The following is a 22595-nucleotide window of genomic DNA, read 5'->3' as shown; positions in this document are numbered from 1 at the left end:
ACCATCAACTCTGAGTGGGGCATGGAAAGGAATCTGCAGCTGGTCCAATTGCACGTTCTGCAGCCTCCTCCAACACCTCAGTGGAGTTTGACCAGCTGCCCTACTACTAGGACCACTGGGTGTTCTGGTACTACTGTAAAGCTTGCAGGTGCCACCTAGCATGTCTGCAAGCAGAATGCAAGAGGCAAACAGGCCAAACACCCTCAGAGCCACCCTAACTGAGACCAATAAAAGGGGCTGAAACCTAGGGCTCATACTCTGAAAGTCCTGGACTCGCCCCAGAGGAAAAGCCCGAAAGCACACCGTACCCAGTATAGCTCTGATGAATAGAAGCTTCTACGAAAGGCTAAGTTGTGAATTCAGCAAATTCAATGAGAACCCAGAGATGTCAAGAGGTTGGCCATCATATCGAGTGGTTTGCGAATGATTGTGCCAAACACTCCCTCAGCAACAATTCTTTGAGGTAGGGGAAGACTGGAACTCCCGACCTTCTCAGATGGGCACTGACCACTGCCATCCATCCCGTTTGTGACACCTGAGAGGCACTGGTGAGGCCTAAATGGAGGACGGCAAACTCTGACAGTGCTTGTGACCGAATTTGAATCACAGGGACGGGGATGTGGAAATATGTGCCCTGTATGTCCAACTCTACCATCCAGTCTCTGGGATCCAGAGCAGGTAGAACCTGGGCCAATGTGAGCATCTTGAACATGTTTTTGTAGAGAACCGTATTGAGGGGTCAAAGATCTAGAATAGGATGGAGGCATCTCTTCTTCTCCAAAACAAGAAAGTAACAGGAGTCGGGGGCAAAGGAAGGGGGGTGCGGTGGGTGCGGGCCGCCCCGGGTGTCATCACTGAGGGGGTGACAAAATGGCAAAAATATGTGTTTTAAACACATATTTTTGCCATTTTGTCAGCCCCTTCAGTGATGACTCTTGTCACCCCCGGCTTGACAAAATGGCAAAAATATGTGTTATAAACACATATTTTTGCCATTTTGTCAATCCAGGGGTGACAAGAAATTTTCCACACCGGGTACCACCTGAACTTGCTACGTCACTGACAGGAGTAGCAACTTTGTCCCCACTTTCGATGCTGAGATCCGCACAATACCTCCTTTTTGCCAAAATACCTCACACTCCTTGGCATAGGTTTTCCAGATGGTTTGGAAAAGGTAGGTGTGGGGGGGCAGGACCGAAATGGCAGGACATTGCCAGCTGGATAGTCTGTGGAACTCATCTGTCAGATGTAATGTCCTGCCACCCCTGCAGAAAGTGGCTGATCCAGACACCATCTGGGTGGCAGTGTGCCACTGAGGGGGCACTAATGGGTTTTGCTTAATTTGATGGGGAGGGCAGAGTCTTGGGCGGAACACTGCCCCAATGGGCAGGCCTTTGTCTGCCAGATCCACGGCTTCAACCACAGAATGGCTGGGAAGCCTGCTGTGTGGGCGGTGGTAGCTGACATGCCATATGCTAAGCCTCTGCCATAGATCAAAAAAGGGGTACATTGCTGTGCGGATTGTCGAATTGGAGCTGAAACTCCAGAGAGTAGGCATTGCTTAAGTTTTCTTAAATCACTGCAGGGCCGAATCCACCTTCTCGTCAAACAATCTGTTGAACGGCCTGTCCATTAAGGACACTTAGACTCCACTGGAGAAGCCTGTAAACCTCATCCAAGTGTTGCGCCAGAACACCACTCTACTTACAATGGCCCTACCCAGCCAGTCAGTGATATTCTAGTCCCAACCAGATGACAAACGTAGCTGCATCCTGGCCATTCTGGATTAGTCTAGACCTGTAGAGGTCACGGTTTTTCTAGGACTGCAGGTAGTGTCTCATCCACCATTTCACAGAGTGCATAGGTATAATGTCCAAGGAGAATGCTGGCATTAAACGACTTAAGGGCAAGGCTAGCCGAAGTAAATATGAGGTTGCCAAAGGTATACACTCTTTTCAACTCCCTGTGGGGGAGTAGTTGGGCAGGCATCTGGATTCACTTTGCTGGTGGAAGCCTGAGCCACCAAGCTTTAAGGTATAGGCTACTGAGTTAAAAAATCGGTATCGCCAGAAGCTGGTCCTTAGCCAGCAAGCGGGTTACGGCTTGTCAGTTAACTCGAAGGCTAAAGCATGATTTAGCCCAGGTACCAAATAATGTGTAATTTAGGGCCTTGTTAAAAGGTAGGAGTAGTTCATTAGGAGCAAGGCCAGGCTGTGGGGCATTTGTGAGGACAATTATTTTGACCACCATGCTAGGAAGGTGAAGGTTGCGAACTTTGACAGCCCTGCGAATGGCTGTGGCAAATTAACTGCTTTCCTCCGGTGGTGATCCAGGGGGAGAGACTAGCCCAGTGTCGGTTGAAGTGTCTAGACCGCTGCCTTCTTTTAGGTCCACATTCCAACCACCAGCACCATAAAGAAGAGCGAGGCCTCCCTTAATCCCACCATTGTCATCTCCATAAGGTTTACTCTGATCAGTCTCTGCGATAAAAAGTTGGTTCAAAGTATGTGCACAGCTGCAGGTGGCACAGTGATGCCCTCATGTCTTGTCCGAAGAGTGGCGGCAAGGTGCCGAGTCCTGCTTGGTTTTTTCTGTGACTTACCTGAAGAATTTGATTTCGGGGAAGATCGGCTTCAGGAAGGAGTTCAGGAGTGAAAGCAGGACTTGCATCAAGTTCACTCTATCGGCTTTGACTTGGACCTGAAACTTCACTGAGCCTTCCAGTGCTTCACCACATAGAGCTTCACCTCTCGACCTTGAATGGCTTTTGGGTTAATTTGCTCACAGTCATCGGTGGCCTTGGAGTTATGTGATTGATGATGATCCAAGCACCAGCGGCACACCTGGTGGGAATCTTTAACAGACATTTGTTTACAACACACTTTTCAAAACTTAAATCAGGTTGTCTTCAGGGGAGACTTCCCTTGCATACCGAAAAAAATGTAGGCTTGAAGAAAACATCTCTTTGTGAGGAAGAAAATAGGAGCGGAGCTCTGAATCTGCTTCTGAAGGCACAGAAAGAAAATAACTGATCTCAGCGTGCATAGGTGGCACTTATATGTGGAGTTGCATGGGGTTGTAAAGAAGGATCGATTCAAAATAGTATTTCCAAGTATGTTTATTGGAAGGCAAGCAGGTACACCTTATCCTGTCCAGCTGTACTCAATAACTGACTACAGTCCCCCCATTCTAGAGTCTAGCTGCAGTGCATCTTCCATCACCATGGTACCAGGAGAATGCACTACACCAAGACACCACATCTTCCCTCTTTACTTTAATAACACAATTAAAGCAAAACACTCTAAATAAGTTAGCAATTCAAAACAATTCAAAACAATTCAGTAATGGTTACACAATGGTAAACCCACATCTTCCCCCTCAAATCAACAACCAAAAGAGAAAAAAAATCTTAGAATACACATACAATTTTGCATTGCACAATTCCTGAGACGAGCAGGAATTCATCTATCAACAGGTGCATGTGGCGTTTAGATAAGACTAGAAGAGAAGTAGACAACTGTGTAGATGGTGCAAAAGCAGATAACTTCGCAATAATATAATTCAGCTATAATACCAATTTCATAGACATTTAACAAGGTAGAAAGAACACAACTCTAACAAGGGTATGGAAGCACACAATATGTCATTACCTAACTATATTTATGCCAGGTTTCAATATCATCCAATCACCATATTGAAAATTAGCATCTCAGTTGACTGTATGTACCAAAATCATTAACATACGCACGACTCAGAATAAAGGTCCAATGGAAGACAAGTTGGAAGCAACACCAACTTTTACAATTAAATCTTTGCATATGAATCTTCCCACATCCTATTCCTTATTAGATGTAACACATGACTATCCGTATTATTCTCATGTGAGATGACTACGTCCAACCTCATAATACGTGTCCAAAGTCATAATTTAGACTCTTTTCCCCATTAATAACAATACCTAAATTGGTTTGATCAACCCTACCCAAGATTGAGTGGCCAACCAAGGAAAAATATAGTTTCCCACCACACTTCCTGCCATGAAATTCAAAACTCATCTCTATGAACCCAACCATTGGAATCCTTTCCCCAGAAAAGCTAAAAAGTTGAATATCAGGAGGCAGCAACTCTTTTCTTAAGGTATCAGCAAAAAGTTCCTTCCAAACCTCAATATTGATAATTGTGTAGGGTGTGCTAGAATCAAGTATAAAGTTAACCTCGACCCCCCCTATAACAATGTTAGAACAGGGCCCCATTTTTGATCTAGGATTTACATTTGACACCAAATTATCCGTGCAAAATAATCATCGCAAGAAGACTCAGAGTTGACAACGTTAGCAACATTAGATCCTTCAATATATTTGACAGACTCTACTCCTACACTACAGCAGTATTTGCACATAGCTTTTAAGGATGGACATATCCTATAATTCGCACAATGCTTACTGTGCCCACATCTATTACAAATAGGAATCTCATCAGACATATTTAAAGAGGACACTGGCAAAAATTATATGATAAATATCGCAACGTCACTCAACAGTCTAAGAAGAGAAAAAAAAATATTCACCAAGCTCGAAGAATTACAGTTGTTAACATCACAGTGTTAAAAATACATTTGAAAGAATGACATTTTATCCCCAACACTGTGTTAACCTATATAAAACCTATATATAAAAAAAATGATAACATCTAGTTTTAAGATGTGCACATCACTGTGTTAAAGTGCGTCAAAATGGATAATTTAATCCAGGTACCTTGTTAAACTGTAAAATATAGTAACAATCAGCAATTTTCAAAGTAAGCACATCACTGTGTTAGAATGCATTGAAATGAATGAATTTTATCCACCTCACTTGAGTTAAACAATTTTTAAAGTATACCTACCACTGTTGTCAACAGTTCAATAGTTGGTAAAATAACAAACTAAAAACAAATGAAATAAGCATCGTTGAGTCGACATTAAATTACTAATCTTTCACACTTTCACTAAGAACCACATCATGTAGAATAAGTAATTTGAATAAGATAAAATCACTTCAATTAACTTACAAATTGATACCACACGATATGCAATTATCTAAAGTGGCATGTCAGTGCAGATGTGTAACGTACCCACATTTATAACAGATACAAATCTTATCTTAATAGGATACAACAACAACAACAAAAATAATTCCTGATAAATATCATAACATTACTCTCATAACATCAACTCCCATTGAAAATATGCAATTTATAAGGTATGCCCACGACTGTGTCAGGGAGCACTAACCTAAAATTGCACACAATGTCAAATAATGTAAAACAAGAACGATCTTTAATTTTAAAAATGAGCACTTCACCGTGCCAAATGCGTTTAAAATGGAGAACACTTTCTTCACACCACCATGTTAACTATTCAAACTATAATATTCTCAGATGACTACACAAAAATGTGCACGTCATTTTAAAAATGTGCACCTCACCGTGCCAAATGCATTTAAAATGGAGAACACTTTCTTCACACCACCAGGTTAACTCTTCAAACTATAATATTCTCCAATGACTACACAGAAATGTGCTACTCAAAAACGTGCACAACACCATGTTAAAATGTATAAAAAGAATGAATTATCCATACCATCGTGTTAACCTATTTGAAATGTAACAACGACCTATAATTTTAAAGTGTGCATCTCATTGTGTTAGATCTATTAAATGTATAGAATAGAGAAATTCCATCCAAATCACCATGTTAACTATTTGAAATATAATAACCTTAGCAACCTACTCAAAGAATAAGTAAGTACCATGCGATTCCTGGATGTAACACACTACTGTAAATAGTGAGTTCAAAGAAAAGTTCTCAGTGGCAAGGCGAACCACTCCAGAAACTTAATTCTTAACAGGTGCGTCAAATGAACAGTGAACAAGTCACCAAGTAAAGATGACCAAATGTGCTAAATTTATGATGCACCATTCCAAAGGACTACCATAAATACAATATAAACAAGAATTGATATGCAAATTAGTTACCGAGTGCGCAACACCTTGGTAATTCTAACGTTGAACAGAATAAGGTAAAGAATGAGGTTATATTGCATACTTAAATTGTGAACTCAATAAATTGTCAAAATTAACTCTCATGTGATGCCCTAATATATACTTATTTAAGAATATACTACTATTGTGTGGTATACTTACACAAAGTCAGGACAATAAAATTATGCTTTTAAATAATGTATTACATTTAAACACCAATAAAGATGTCTAACGTCACAGTGGATCAATATTATCACAACTGATGTTTTCGAACAACTGTCAGAGAAGAATAGAAGTATGGTGTGCACATCACCGATGATCGTTTGAAAATTAAGTGACACAATGTGTTACATATGGTGTGCACCACCGACGAACTTGTGATAATAAATGTCAAGATGTGCAAAATATAGTGTGTACTTTGCCAACAACCTGTGATAAAGCGATCTTTTTTTTTTAAACAAGTGAGAGAAAAAAAACGCAGGTTCACGATGTTTTTTTTTTACTTTAAGTACCCTAAAGGCGATCGGCAATGCTCTCCGTGGCTGTAAGTCTTCCTCAAACAACACAAAACGGAGACACGTTGCGTGACGACGTTCAAATAATCTTATACTTGACGTCACTTCCGCAGAGAAGTTCGGAGATCCACAGACTCAGTTCTAGAAAACTTCTTTCTCTTGAGTGATGTCACAACTCAAGGAACCCAAGTCATGTGATCCTTGATGTGCTGTTGATCTTTGATGTGCTCTTTGATAGATAATACCACACCAGATTAAATCACGACTCCATATTTTCATACTTAGTTTTGCACATCACGCGAAGAAGAAGTGTATCGTATCATATAAATGATTTGAAATTCCTATTTAACATAAAGCTGAACAACGTGCTGTTACACCAGGTGTGCACGTCACCGTTAAAAACAGGAATACTGTAACATGCGCAATAAGATTGGCGAATGTCAGGCAACGGGGTGATGAATTGGACGACTTAGTCCAAATCTAAAATGGAGGCACGTTGCGTGACCCGCGTCAAATGATGACGTTAAACGCTGCGTGATGTAAGTTTCACTCCGTCGTTTCTCAACATTCTGGGAAAGACGTCATGGTTGAAGATCGAAGCATTCTCAGCGCGATCATGGATCTTGGGGAAAGAACACTCAACCCCACTTGAAGAATGCGCGGAGAAACGGACGTTGTTCAGGTATCGTTATTGAATTCGGAAGGTAGAAGTAAAAATCGATCATTTAATCCATATACTGATTGCAAAGATAACGATGCGACAGCATTTGACTCTTTTTACAATCCAGGCTTCATTCACGAGTGTTCAAACTGCTTAATGCTAGAATATCCGACTATCGCAGGAACTTCCAATTTAAAAATCAAGAGTCACACGAAGTTCATTACACAAATGTCGGATATGTTCATTAAGCATTTCTTAAATATAACGTTTCCCAACCATCAAGTAAATGAAAAGGATACAGAGTAATATTTCCTCCTTAACTCACAGAGCACGGTAAAGTCCAGAAAAGTTCTGCCTTCGTTATTTATCATGAAAAGTTTTTTCAATTCTTTACTCACGGAGTATTGCAAAGTCCAGAGTGGTTCTTCCTCCGTTTATTTTTAAAACAAAGTTTCTTCTTCAAAAGAATGTTCAAAACCAGGAAAGGAGTTCGCTTTAAATTAAAAAAAAATTTGCGTAGGTTCTTTAATCTTCCTGCTTGCTGCTGTTCAATCCCGACCTCAGTCGCCAAAATGTAAAGAAGGATCGATCCAAAATAGTATTTACAAGTATGTTTATTGGAAGGCAAGCAGGTACACCTTATCCTGTCCAGCTGTACTCAATACCTGACTACAGTCCCCCCATTCTAGAGTCTAGCTGCAGTGCATCTTCCATCACCATGGTACCAGGAGAATGCACTACACCAAGACACCACAGGGGTCATCTATTGGCATGCAGAAGACTGCTTTCAAAATTTCTGGATCCAGTCGAGCACCTGACGATAATCACAAGATGTTGAATCTGCTGTTAGAAGTTGCCATCAGAAATCGGAGTTACTGCAACCAAAATAGCTTTTTATATATATGGGAGAAAGTACTATGTGCCATACATAATAAAGATACTGCAAGCTATTGAGAAGTTTGTGACCATTAAGCGGAATGAGGGCAAAGGGCGAGTCCCTTTATCAGGTCATAGAACTCCAAGGTGACGTGCAATATGCTTGGAATCTTGGCATGCAAAACACACAAGATGATGGACGGAATGTTGCACAATTGCAAAACATTCACCCCCAGTCACAGATCTGGGTTTATTCCATCGTTATTTTTCTCACCAAGCCACCCCAGTTTAGACATGGCCACATGCAAATCAGTCTTGACCCTGTGCCTCATAGGAACAGTCCAGCCCAAACTGCCAAGCCATGTTTTCCTGAACCAGAATCAAGCATCCTAGGACCGGTTTCTGGCTATCAGCCGTCTTCAGCCAGGATAGCTTGACTCCAGTGGCTTAGTGAGCAAGGGACCCACGTCTGGGCATACCCTTCCCACATAGGGTGAACAGCAAAACACACAAGATGATGGACGGAATGTTGCACAATGGCAAAACATTCACCCCCAGTCAGAGATCTGGGTTTAATCCATCGTTATTTTGCTCACCAAGCCACCCCAGTTCAGACATGGCTGCATGCAAATCAGTCTTGACCCTGTGCCTCATGGGAACAGTCCAGCTCGAACTGCCAAGCCATGTCTTTCCTGGACCGGAATCAAGCATCCTAGGACCGGTTTGAAGATGGCTGTAATGCCAGAAACCGGTCCTAGAAAGCTTGTTTCCGGTCCAGGGAAGGCATGGCTTGGCAGTTCGGGCTGGACTGGTCCCATGAGGCACAAGGTCAGACTGATTTGCATATGGCCATGTCTGAACTGGGGTGGCAGAGTGGGCTAAAGAACGGTGATGGATTAAACCCAGATCTGTTGACTGGGTGTGAGTGTTTGATTGGTTCAGATGCTCCGTCCATCACCACCCCCTTTTTTACCGCTTTGTTCGCCATAAGTTGGCAGGGTATGCTCAAACGTGAGTCCCTTGCTCACTTTGCCACTGGATTCAAGCAAGCCTGGCTGAAGACGGCTGTAATGCCAGAAACCGGTCCTAGGAAGCTTGTTTCCGGTCCAGGGAAGGCATGGCTTGGCAGTTCGGGCTGGACTGTTCCCATGAGGCACAGGGTCAGACTGATTTGCATATGGCCATGTCTGAACTGGGGTGGCAGAGTGGGCTAAAGAACGGTGATGGATTAAACCCAGATCTGTTGACTGGGTTTGAGTGTTTGATTGGTTCAGATGCTCCGTCCATCACTACTCCCTTTTGTACCGCTTTGTTCGCCATAAGTTGGCAGGGTATGCTCAGATGTGAGTCCCTTGCTCACTTTGCCTCTGGATTCAAGCAAGCCTGGCTGAAGACGGCTGTAATGCCAGAAACCGGTCCTAGGAAGCTTGTTTCTGGCCCAGGGAAGGCATGGCTTGGCAGTTCGGGCTGGACTGTTCCCATGAGGCACAGGGTCAGACTGATTTGCATATGGCCATGTCTGAACTGGAGTGGCAGAGTGGGCTAAAGAATGGTGATGGATTAAACCCAGATCTGTTGACTGGGTGTGAGTGTTTGATTGGTTCAGATGCTCCGTCCATCACCACCCCCTTTTGTACCGCTTTGTTCGCCATAAGTTGGCAGGGTATGCTCAGACGTGAGTCCCTTGCTCACTTTGCCACTGGATTCTAGCAAGCCTGGCTGAAGACGGCTGTAATGTCAGAAACCGGTCAAAGGAAGCTTGTTTCCGGTCCAGGGAAGGCATGGCTTGGCAGTTCAGGCTGGACTGTTCCAATGAGGCACACGGTCAGACTGATTTGCATATGGCCATGTCTGAACTGGGGTGGCAGAGTGGGCTAAAGAACGGTGATGGATTAAACCCAGATCTGTTGACTGGGTGTGAGTGTTTGATTGGTTCAGATGCTCCATCCATCACCACCCCCTTTTGTACCGCTTTAGAATCTTGGCATGGCATGGCCATACCATCACACTTCCCATAAACCACTTAAATCCTTGGTGCGTTGTTTCATATGAAAGAGATAGGATATTTGCAAACATTACGAATAAAAGTAGAATCTCTAGTGCAAAATTAAACACACCAATCAATCAGTTAGCTATTTAAAGATACTAGAATCAATATAAAACATGGTAAATTAAAGAAAAGAGTGCTGTAGTTCGGAACTTGTAGAAGAATGCAGAGAGATTCTATATTTTCTAAAATTACTTAAATGATGCAAAACAAAAAAACATGTTGGTATAATTATGCTCTTTCTGTTTATCACTGGTCATCTACAGAAATCGACCATAAGAAGGAAAAGCCATGTTTCTTTTTTTTATGCAGCTTTAATTTTGCCCTGTGTCCTGCCTTTAACATTGGCTTCTGGCAGCAGGCATTAAGCTGTCAGAACTCAACTGTAATAAGTGATTACAGTTGAGCAGCTATGTAATTTCTTTATTACAGAGGAATAGGTGTGTTACAAGTCACCTGTAATAAGAGGAAAGTTTGTATAAAGGGATTGAAGGCTATCAAGTGTTATGCTGCTATACAGTAATGCAGTGTGTCCACTGCTGCACTGGCTACTGGTCATGGTGTGGATCTACCAGGGATGATATCTCTGAAAAACAGCTGAGTTCCTTGCCGTTTTTTATGCCGGAGGAATCTTGCTGTCCTAGTGCTCCCTCTTGAAAGGGTTGGGGACACTGAATTTTAATATGACACGGCGAAAGTTAGAGATAGCAGGAACCAATACAGGTTACCGTTTGCTGACCCTCAATGCCATGCACGATGGTGGTCAACCAAGGGGTTTCAAGTGTCTCTGGACGTTCTAGCAGCACGTTTGAGAGTTAAAACACAGGATAGAGAAGTGTGCATCAGTATAAATATGAAGAATAACTGGTGCTGGGTAAGTATGCCCACAAGGCAGGATGGCTGCTCCAACTCCCAGGAAGTAGTCTTCAGGTCCATGCAGGCCATTAACAGGATGGCCTTCATGTACTGGGTGTAGAGGTCTTGTACCTACTCAGTTCAGTCCAAGGAAGCTGGACAAAGGGTTCAGCTCTCATTAAGGAAGAAGATTTATTTGAAAAGTTTAGGCAGCCAGCCACTCAGGAGACATTGTCTTTACACCCTACTTTGCAGTGTAAACCTGGTAAAGAGGCTTGAGGTGGCTAGAAGTTTAGTCCAACCCCAAGCCAGACATCTACTGTTTTTTTACTCACAGATGGTGTTGGCGCTGGTTTCAGGAGGGAGTGCCCGGTCCATAGTGAGAAGCAAGAGTTATGAATGAATTGCATTGATCTTTTTTTCTCCAGAGGTAGATTCAATCCTATGGGGGAGGGGACATTGAAAAGGCTGTGCCGTGTCTATATTAGATTGATTTTCAGTAGGAAGTTTCCCTACAAACGAGCAGGCATTTTACTCTCTTATAATTAGATAGAGGAGCACTTTGAGTTTGCCTCCAGGCTGCCAGGGCCTAGAATTCGTCTCAACTGGTAGGAGCATTGGAGAAATGGCACCTTACAGTCTGTACACAACCAGCTTAAAAATGCACAAGGGAAACTTTTCACATTAAAAATGAATAAGTGAGGGGTAAGTGTTTAGTTAGTGGGACAAATAATATCTGCATCTCTTCTCCGAAGATGCATGCCGGCTGAGTTATACTGAGAAAGTACAAGAGGCTCTGTTGCCCAAGTCACAATGGTTACTCTAATGCTTCCTTTATTTCCCCTCCCACAGGCCCTAAAAAGCTGCGACAAGAGTGCGAAACCCATTTATGTCTCCGTGGGTCACAAGATCAGCCTGGAGTCTGCGGTGCATCTCGTCGGGAGTTGCTGCAAGTACCGGACTCCTGAACCAATCCGCCAGGTGGGAAAATGAGCCTTCCGCAGGTCAAGGGGTTCAGGTCGACATGGGGTCTCCGTGGCTTCAGAGGGATGAAAGGCAGCCAGGAAAAGGATATAGTGAGACTAGGAGGAAATTCGAGTCTCCTCACATTAAAGAACTTGGACAAATGTGCAGCTTCCAAAAATTGAGATGTTCCGTGAAGCACGGGGCCTGCACACCTAGGGGTCAGTGGATAAGCGCCCTCCGCACGTGGAAGAGGTTGAGTGGTACATGGGACTCCACACATCAGTGAGTTCAGTAGAGTACTGGGGTAAGCACAGATGTTCATTGGGACATGTGGTGGGCTCACCTGCAGGGTTTGGGGAGATGGGTGGCCTTGACAAAACTAAAGGGAGCACACAATGCCTCCAAATGTCCAAGGACTTAAGCAAGACTCAAAGCCATCCTGAATCGATGGACTCAGTGGAGCATGGGGCTTGTACCCCTGGGTGTGTTCCATTGAGACACGTGAAGTGTATGTGTGTGACACAGACCACATGTATGAGTCTGGGCAGGAACTGACTTGTTCTTTCATCTCACTGAGGGCGATCGAAGGTGGACCATTCAATGGACGTAACATAACATACTTTATTTACTGCTCTAAAAGCCAAATCGCTGGTAGCCAGTGCTATGTATTTTATGGGTCAGCGGCATAGCTGCCCAAGCTGGCTGCTAATATTTTGTACACGTCATATTCAGCATCCCTACTTTGGTCCGCCCGGGTTTTCTTCAATTGTTTTAGAATGATAAGTTACCTCACTTAAAGTACTTTCAGCTTAAAAGGATAATGCAAAGGAAATGAAACGAATAACCCTTGGTTTACACTTTTGTGTAACAGTGTCTATGTTGTCATATGAAACATACCCTAAACGTCCATACAAGGAAACGTCTTGGTGCCACATTTAGCAAAACATGTTTACTACATACACTTCTTTCAGTAAGTTGAAAAAAGGTACTGGTGTCTAAGCAGGTCGTGACCTCGTAAGAGGTGCTGTAACTAAGAACTCTTATAGGAGGCGGTTCTTCGCAATTTAGGACGTGATCTAATCCTATACGGAGAGATTAACAGAACTCAGCAGGCAGGAACAAATGCATTCAAGTACATATAAGAACACATGTACTTTCTACCACTATGTTCTGAGACAATGGGAAAATATAAACAATTTGAAAAACAAAACAAACCTTTGTTAGTCTTCCATTTCAATGTTCTTGAGTGGATTTATTTAGGAAAAGTTGGTGTTTGACGATAACCATACATAACAGAGTCCACTCTGCACCCATATCTGTGACGTTGGAAGGTATTTCCTTTTGTTTTGTCTTCGCATCTCTTATACCATCTGCTTGCCCCTCCTTCAGAACGTGTAGATCGAAAAGTGCACTGCTGCAAAACACTTTTTATTGTGAGTAACAAAAAAAGCATTTCCCATTTCCATGCCAGCTAAGGGAACATTACACTGCAGTGCCGAGTGCGTGTGCTGCATCAGGAATGCATGTGACTAATAATCCAATATTTGTTGCACTGGCTGTTACTTACCAAGAACATTTCTGATTCACTTTGTAGCCTACTTTCCAACATGCCCCTTCAGTGGAAACTACTACTTAAAACAGACAATGTTTCTGTTTCTTGAAAGCCCAAACTCGTCATTATGTTCTGATTTTAAGTGATTCATAGCAGTGGAAAATGTAATGTTATTTTTAAACGCGATGAAAACACTCTACGTTATTTATCGGAAAGGCTTTTGTTCAGGAGAGTGAAATTCTGGGAAGAAAATAAATCCAAACGCAACCTGGCTTAATGCTTATTAAATTGACTGTTGAGTGTATTGTGTTTTAAAAACACTACCTTTTCAGGCTGTAGTGCTACTTCACATTTACTCGCGTGCGGAGGTCTCCCTGATGTTGTGCAATTCTTTCTGCACTAACGTTTTCAGAGCTCTCCAGTGGGTTTATTTCTCTCGGTCCCTCTCTTGCTTTCTTTTATTCTTTCTCTGTGTTTCCCCATACTTTCTATCTCTGTCTCTCACACTCCTATTCTCCTGTTCCATCCTGTGGTCTTCGAAAGTCTGGTAAGACTGTAGTCCCTAAAACTTACCTCTGATTTTTGAGTTTTGGGTTTGCTTATGCGTTGTAATTGTTCTATCTAGGTGATGATCAGTTATGCATTTAAAATCTTCCCCCAGATCAGTATATCCTCCATGTTTAAGTCACATATTGGAATTTTCGGACTTTATGTAGTTTTACGACAACTCATTTCATCATTGACCTTCCCTCTTTGTATCACTTACTACTAGTGGGACTCCGCTTGTCCCCCAAGCAGCCACTTCTTGTATTTGTGGAGCATACAGAGATATGAATTGTGCCCTTCACTATTTGTCCAGTAAATTGTAATTTTTTTTGATTAGCACCTTCCTTTGCTGCTTCCTGTCAATTATTCATATCCCAGACATTCGAGGTAAACAATTTGACCTCACGCATGAAGTGGTGTGGACTCTTCGTCCACACCATTTGATGATTATTAAGTGTGCTGTGCTATATCCGCTTCCTTAAATGATTCGACAAGCATGCAGCTCCACCAAAACACATGAAGAACAAGAAGAGGCAGGTGTTCAACAATGAACATTTTGCAGTTACCCCTGTGCAGTTTGGAAGGTCAGTTCATCTGCTGATGAAGATCTCGTACATAAACAACAAAATGGTGATGCCTGCTTTGTACCCACAGGAACACCAAGGAGGAAGCGGGAAACAACCCTTACAATGCAGTTGTTACCACGTAATACCTTTACCATGCATCCATTACAACAAAAATGCTTTTACCATGCAAAATGTTACCACGCATATGCCTTTACAATGAAAATGTAAGCATTTCACATGTAAGTGTATATATATACATATATTTTCCAAAAATGCACTCTGCGTTCACAAAGCATGCAGTGCACTCGTGAGTTGTTTTAAAGTTTTATTGCATAAAAACTGTTGTTTCTGACAAGCGCGTTTTGGCCTGAGCGGCATTTGTCAATTGAAACTGACAAAGGCCGCTCAGGCCGAATCGCGTTTGTCAGAAACCATGGCTTTGATGCAATAAAACTTTAAAACAATTTACGAGTGGGCCGCATGCTTTGCGTACTCAGAGTGCATTTCTGGAAAATATATAGCGGTTCGTCACCGCTGGTGGCGGCACCCGTCCTGAAGGTAGGGGCAGTTTATGACACCTTTGCATAAGGGGGTTAGAATGACTCAATAGGGGGCCTAGAATGCACTAATAATTGGATTAGAATGTAATATATATTAGTGCCAGGGCGGTTTTAGGTGTGGGTGAGGAATTTAGGTGGCTAGGGTATTTTTAGGTTAGGTGAGGTTCTTTGGGTGGCAAGGGTGTTTTAGGGTTTAGGTGACTAGGGATATTTAGGTGGCAAAGGTTTTTTAGGGTTGAGGATGAGTATTTCGGTGGCAAAGGCTTTTTAGGGTTTAGGATGGGTAGGGGTTTTGGGTGGCAAGAGTAGTTTTAGGGTGGTTAGGGTTTAGGGGTTGGGGTCGATAAGGATATGTATGTATATATGCATGTGTACATAAATACACATCTATATCTATGTATGTGTGTGTGTATATGTATTTATATCTATCTATCTATATATATATATATATATATATATATATATATATATATATATATATTACCTACTGGCGGTCGCCAGTAGGTATATATAGTTAGGATTTTTTCTCTATGGGATTTTTGAAAATTGTATGTCTAATAACTTTGGCGTTTGTGGACGGAATTGGCTGAAATTTTCAGGAAAATGGCACATTTTGTTTCTGAGCAGCCCCTGAAAATTTGGGGGGGTTTGTCAAGGGGGGGCCGAGAAAAAAGGGGGGTCCCAAAACACGTTTTTCCCATGTTAATTTCCATAGGGCGTTTGGCCTCACTTTTAGCTCGAACGGCTGAATGGATTTGCATGAAACTTGGTAAAATTGTAGGGACTGTTAGCCCGATGTGCCTTTGCTAGGTCTCAATATATGTGCTCCAGTGGATTTTGAGAAATTAACGTTTAAAAAAATATATATATCTGTGACAGTGTCCCGGTTAGCGCCCCGGTTCGCGTACCTGACGCGTAACGGAACTTCGCGAAGCGAAGCTGATTGGCTCTCCGGTGTCTGTCAACATTCTAAACAGTCCGGACCGGCCGCCATCTTGTCTCTCGGTAGGATCGAGAGACAAGAGGAGGAGAAAAACGAAGGGGGAATTTAATGAAAGGGGGCAAGGTAGACCCCTCTTGACCCCCTAGGAATGATGTTGGTGTTATTAAAGGGTCCCGTGGGGCAAAAAAAAAATTTCGATTTTTCGCGGTAGAAGCGCTTCCCGGTACGCAAACCGGGTCGCTCACCGGTAGCGTAACGGGAGTTTGCCATTTTGTGTTTCGTTTTAATTAAATCACAAGATGGATGAAAAACAATGTGGGAAATGGGTATAAGGGGGCACGGGAGACGTATCCTGACCCCCTAGGTTTTCTGAGGGTGGCTGAGGAGGCTCATATATGTTGATACATGTCTTCCAGCGGCTGCGCGTGAGCGGAATTTTTTTTTTGCTGCGTGACGTCTGTTAACGTTCGATTTGAAGGAAATCAGGAAGTGTTGACCGCCATTTTGTCACTGCGAGTAAATATATTGTTCATTTCAAAGCGTTGGAACATGGAAAAGAGAGAAGGTAGAGATTGTCTTGCTGCATAGTTTTTCTCAGGGTGTGCAGTAAGGCCCCGGTTGTTGTTATACTCACGGTGGGGTCTTCGAACACTTTAGCAAATGATGATCCAAGCTGAGGCAAAGGAGGGTGTCAGTCGGGGGGGGGGGAGCAATGGTGATTTTCACTGTAAGATAGGTAGTGCGGACCCTTGTCCCCCCTTTTGTAATCTGTAATGCCTATCTTCTCCCCACTGATTGGTAATTGGTTCTACCCGGACCATTTATTAGAGGTAGCTCGTCCGGCCCCACCGGAGGGCACCCCTAATAAAGAGGACATATATATAAAATACGGATTAGCCACGGTACCTTCCTAGCAAATTATTGCAAAACAAAAGGAATCGAACAAAATCAGTAGGCCACTGATAGGATCCTTTCTGACCCTGCTAAAACAAGAAACACCAGGAAATAGCCCCCCGCAAAAGTATGAAACCAGGGGGAGGAGCCAAGCTCGCGGTCGGGATGGCCACGAGGTAGTTCGGCTCCGCCGCCCTCGCTGCCTAAGCATGCCTGCCCTACCACCCACCCCGCCCAATAACCGACAAACCCTATACAAATGAAAGTCTGCTGATACCCACTATCGGCGTCACCAGATTGGACTAGATCACGCACAATTGGACTATGTCTTTTTCTGGTTATACAGTAACATCTTTGTGCTTGTTGCCACATTACAAATATATAGCACTCCAACAAAGTAGTAGGATTATAACACTTTAATAACTTATAAATATATACAACGCTCCAACAAAGTAAACACGTTAAAAAAAACATTTTAAACAACTATTTACATGGCAGCCTGCTGCAACATCCATCTCAAAGCATTCACCGTCCGCTTGACACTGTCCCTGCCCCTCCCTCCCCGGAGTAGCAACAATGGGCTGCTTTGGGCTGTCTTTTAGTCGGCTTTTGGCTATAAAAAGCCTACAAAATCCGTCAGCCTGTGAGGCGGCGTCAGTAGCGGACCGTTGTGCGAATAGGCCGAAGGCAGCACAACGCGCCGAGATCCGGACGGCACCGAGGTGGTGTCCAGCAAGTTGCCGCACTGGTCTGGCCATCCTACAATGCTGCGCCGAAAGACGGCGTGGGGCGCCCCGGGGGGGGGAGGCGGCGCGAACGGGCCTCCCCCGCCTCACCAGGTGGAGGCTTCTCAGCTGCAGTGGGGCGGCCCTTGGCATCCAACTGAGTTGCGTCCGCTCTTGCGGCACAGTGCCTTATCCGCCATCCAGCTGAGTTGCGCCTGCTCTTGCGGCACAGTGCCTCACCCGCCACCCAGCTGAGTTGCGCCCGCTCTTGCGGCTACAGCGTCTCGCCCACCATCCAGCTGAATTGCGCCCACTCTTGCGGTGCAGCGATAGGCGGCTGCCACAGGACTCTCAAAATGGCGGCCGGCTCTTCGGATTTGGGCCTGGTCCACTAAAATGGCCCTGGGACACCTTGGAACTCGGACGCTTGCCTGCTAGGGCATGGGCCCCATTCCCGAAAGCGTCCCCTCAGCCTTGAAGATTCTACAAAAGTCACCGGGGCCCCCGACTCCCGCAGGCTTCCGGTGGGGAGCGGCTGCCATGATTGCTTGCGGAATGGCCACGACGGAGCCACGAGATGGTGGTGCTCTCATGCTGACGCCAGCTTCAGTCTGAAACATCCACTAACACTGTAGACTACCAATTCGATCAGTTCCGGTGGAGCCCCAACGTGACCCGGTAGGGAAGAACTTGCCCTCGCTTCTTTTGACTGATGGTTCTTGTTGCCTATCTCTTCTGTTGTCATTTAACTGAACCTTTTTTGACTGCCGAAAGGGGTTCTGGTCCGACCGCTGGTTGGTGGAGACATTTTGACTATATCCTGGACCTGCCCGGCCTCGCCCAAAATGGCGCCGGTATAAATGAAACTCGCAACTCCTTTTTGTGTACTGGTTGCCCAGCCTTGATATCACGAGATACGTATGCAGTTTTGAAGCACATGGCGGGCGGTGACGAGTACTGATTGAACATTTGGACATCCCTATTGATATTAAGTTCTGATGTGTTATTGATTACTGTACTATTGAAAGTTTGAATTAACGTCACCCATGGTACTTGCCCGCAAATGTATATCTAGATAATTTTATTGTAACTGGCCCTGTCGTACTTTAATTATAAAATTTACGTCCACCGATTCCGCAACTGTTAGACACCTTAGTTCTTGCAACCTAATGGCCCGCCCATTACGTTCTTCTACAGTGTAAATGCCCCCTCATCATATACGATTCCAGTTTGCTCCGTGGCCGGCCCACGTGGTTATAGGCCCGTATTTGTATACTGACATTTTCACAATAAAGGTTTTTAAAACAAAACATGGTAGTAGTACCTAGATTGGTAAAGTTTTGAATAATAGCCACTGTTTTCGAATCAGTAAAAGGCAAGTGATATAAAGCAGCCCGATTACATGACGGTTAAAAGGTATAATACACAGGAATGCTGTAAAGATAAATGGTCAAGGGCTGTTGTGTTTTCCACTCCTGCAACATAAAGTGATCGATAGGAATCGGATATTCAGGCCTATCGGCGTCTAAGACAGCAGGCCGAGCCTCTTTTGCTCAACGGCTCCCTCATGGGACGAAGAAACGCCCTTTTTCTCGAAATAGGAATATTTTACTTGCAGGACAGTTGTAAATTTCCTGGGAAAATACATTAGCCTGGAACATTGTTAGTGATACACTGTAAATGCATCTGGGTCCTTTGCTTTACAAGTCAGAGTGAGAAAAAAAAAGGTGGGGCTTTCATCATTTTGGAGAAAAAAAATGTTCTAAACAATGAAAAGTGTTATTTTTAGGTCATACGACCAAGCCTTCCATCATTAGGAAACCAAAAGTAAAACGAACCAATGAAAAGTTGTATAAACAAGTCACATGACCTGTTATGCTTACGATACGCGCTCCGCGCCGCGCCCCGGATCGCTTCCGGGTGCGCTAACGCGGCGCGTCATAAGACGCATTACGCGGTAACGTGATACGTCCCGCTTACGCGACGCATCACAAATCCGTCGGCCTGTGAGGCGGCGTCAGTAGCGGACCGTTGTGTGAATAGGCCGAAGGCAGCACAACGCGCCGAGATCCGGACGGCACCGAGGTGGTGTCCAGCAAGTTTCTGCACTGGTCTGGCCATCCTACAATGCTGCGCCGAAAGACGGCGTGGGGCGCCCCGGGGGGGAGGCGGCGCGAACGGGCCTCCCCGCCTCCCCAGGTGGAGGCTCCTCAGCTGCAGTGGGGCGCCCCTTTGCGTTTCACTCGCCATCCAGCTGAGTTGCGCCCGCTCTTGCGGCACAGTGCCTCACCCGCCATCCAGCTGAGTTGTGCCCGCTCTTGCGGCACAGTGCCTCATCCGCCATCCAGCTGAGTTGCGCCCGCTCTTGCGGCTACAGCGTCTCGCCCACCATCCAGTTGAATTGCGCCCACTCTTGCGGTGCAGCGATAGGCGGCTGCCACAGGACTCTCAAAATGGCGGATTTGGGCCTGGTCCACTAAAATGGCCCTGGGACACCTTGGAACTCGGACGCTTGCCTGTTAGGGCATGGGCCCCATTCCCGAAAGCGTCCCCTCAGCCTTGAAGATTCTACAAAAGTCACCGGGGCTTCCTACTCCCGCAGGCTTCCGGTGGCGAGCGGCTGCCATGATTGCTTGCGGAATGGCCACGACTGAGCCACGAGATGGTGGTGCTCTCATGCTGACGCCAGCTTCAGTCTGAAAGATCCAGAAACACTGTAGACTACCAATTCGATCAGTTCCGGTGGAGCCCCAACGTGACCCGGTAGGGAAGAACTTGCCCTCGCCTCTTTTGACTGATGGTTCTTGTTGCCTATCTCTTCTGTTGTCATTTAACGGAACCTTTTTTGACTGCCGAAAGGTGTTCTGGTCCGACCGCCGGTTGGTGGAGACATTTTAACTATATCCTGGACCTGCCCGGCCTCGCCCAAAATGGCGCCGATATAAATGGGACTCGCAACTCCTTGTTGTGTACTGGTTGCCCAGCCTTGATATCACGAGATACGTATGCAGTTTTGAAGCACATGGCGGGCGGGGAGGAGTACTGATTGAACATTTGGACATCCGTATTGATATTAAGTTCTGATGTGTTATTGATTACTGTACTATTGAAAGTTCGAATTAACGTCACCCATGGTACTTGCCCGCAAATGTATATCTAGATAATTTTATTGTAACTGGCCCTGTCATACTTTAATTATAAAATTTAGTTCTTGCAACCTAATGGCCCGCCCGTTACGTTCTTCTACAGTGTAAATGTCCCCTCATCATATACGATTCCAGTTTGCTCCGTGGCCGGCCCACGTGGTTATAGGCCCGTATTTGTATACTGACATTTTCACAATAAAGGTTTTTAAAACAAAACATGGTAGTAGTACCTAGATTGGTAAAGTTTTGAATAATAGCCACTGTTTTCGAATCAGTAAAAGGCAAGTGAAATAAAGCAGCCCGATTACATGACTGTTAAAAGGTATAATACGCAGGAATGCTGTAAAGATAAATGGGCAAGGGCTGTTGTGTTTTCCACTCCTGCAACATAAAGTGATCGATAAGAATCCGATATTCAGGCTTATCAGCGACTAAGACAGCAGGCCGAGCCTCTTTTGCTCAACGGCTCCCTCATGGGACGAAGAAGCGCCCTTTTTCTCGAAATAGGAATATTTTACTTGCAGGACAGTTGTTAATTTCCCGTGAAAATACATTAGCCTGGAACATTGTTAGTGATAAACTGTAAATGCATCTGGGTCCTTTGCTTAAAAAATAAAATATAAAATATATTTTTGAATTAGAATAAGAATACATTTTACAGCTTTTGATATTTGCTATTAAAAAACCATTGAAATTCACTGAAAAAACCATAGGTTATAGACCATATATAGTTAGGGATTAGCATTTACAAAACCTTGAAAATTCACTGCAAAAACACCATAGGTTATAGACCATATATAGTTAGGGATTAGCATTTACAAAACCTTATTTTACTCGCACAAAACCATTGAAATTCGCATATATAGTTAGTTGCACTAACTATATATCGCGCACCCGCAATCCACTGCTGATCATGTCACATATTACATCATTCATGACATGGTCAGTGACATCACTGATGACATCACTGATGACATCATCCAGTGACTGTATGTTTCTGTAAAGTTAAAATATGTCTTACATTTTGAAGAATGAGTGGATGTATAAGTGTCTGGATGAAGGATTTAGTAGGTGCATGACTGACTGTATGAGAGAGTGATTAAATGTGTCTCACAGAGTGCATGGGTTAGTGACTAAACCTATGGTTTTTTCAGTGAATATATATATATATATATATATATATATATATATATATATACAAACACACACATATATATATACATATATGTAAAAAGCTTTATTCTTATCTGCAAAATATTTCATTTTTTGTTGTAAAGGCATGCATGATCAAATCTTTCATGGTAAAGGCATGTGCGTTGTAATGAACATGTTACAAAGGCTTGAAGCTTTAATTAAGCATTTCATTATTGATAGTTCAACTGGTCCAACGCCATGGGTTTCTCCCATAGTGGTAGTGCCTAAAAAGGACAGTGAAGGAGCTATACGCATATGCATTGACATGCGTCAAACAAGCAAGGCCATTGAACGAGAATGACCTCCAATTCCACATATTGCTGACATGATAAAACAATTCGATGGTGCAAATGTCTTCTCTCGCCTTGATTTAAATAAAGGTTATCATCAGTTAGAACTTGAAGAAAATTATAGGTACATTACAACCTTTTCTAAACATTTTGATCGGCTTCGATACCAAAGACTTTAATCATTTTGTCATCCGCTGCCGAAACTGTTTCATGAAGTCATTCAACGTATCATGCAGCC

The 22595-nt window shown here is 43.8% G+C and overlaps 1 protein-coding gene across 2 annotated transcripts in view; it reads left to right on the top strand.

Annotated features, from left to right (window-relative positions):
- Positions 1-22595, top strand: part of ENDOV (endonuclease V) — a 238911-nt gene that overhangs the window by 144490 nt on the left and 71826 nt on the right. For both annotated transcript variants that reach the window (XM_086931043.1, XM_086931044.1), the window contains exon 7: positions 11828-11956. In XM_086931043.1, the coding sequence (XP_086787169.1) occupies positions 11828-11956 (129 nt within the window). The remainder of the gene's footprint in view (positions 1-11827; positions 11957-22595) is intronic.

The sequence above is a fragment of the Lissotriton vulgaris genome, chromosome 7, assembly GCF_964263255.1.
Source record: "Lissotriton vulgaris chromosome 7, aLisVul1.2, whole genome shotgun sequence".
In the NCBI taxonomy this organism is placed as follows: domain Eukaryota; kingdom Metazoa; phylum Chordata; class Amphibia; order Caudata; family Salamandridae; genus Lissotriton; species Lissotriton vulgaris.
Note: the sequence above shows the minus strand (reverse complement) of the source record. Positions and strands in the feature narration are given on the sequence as shown.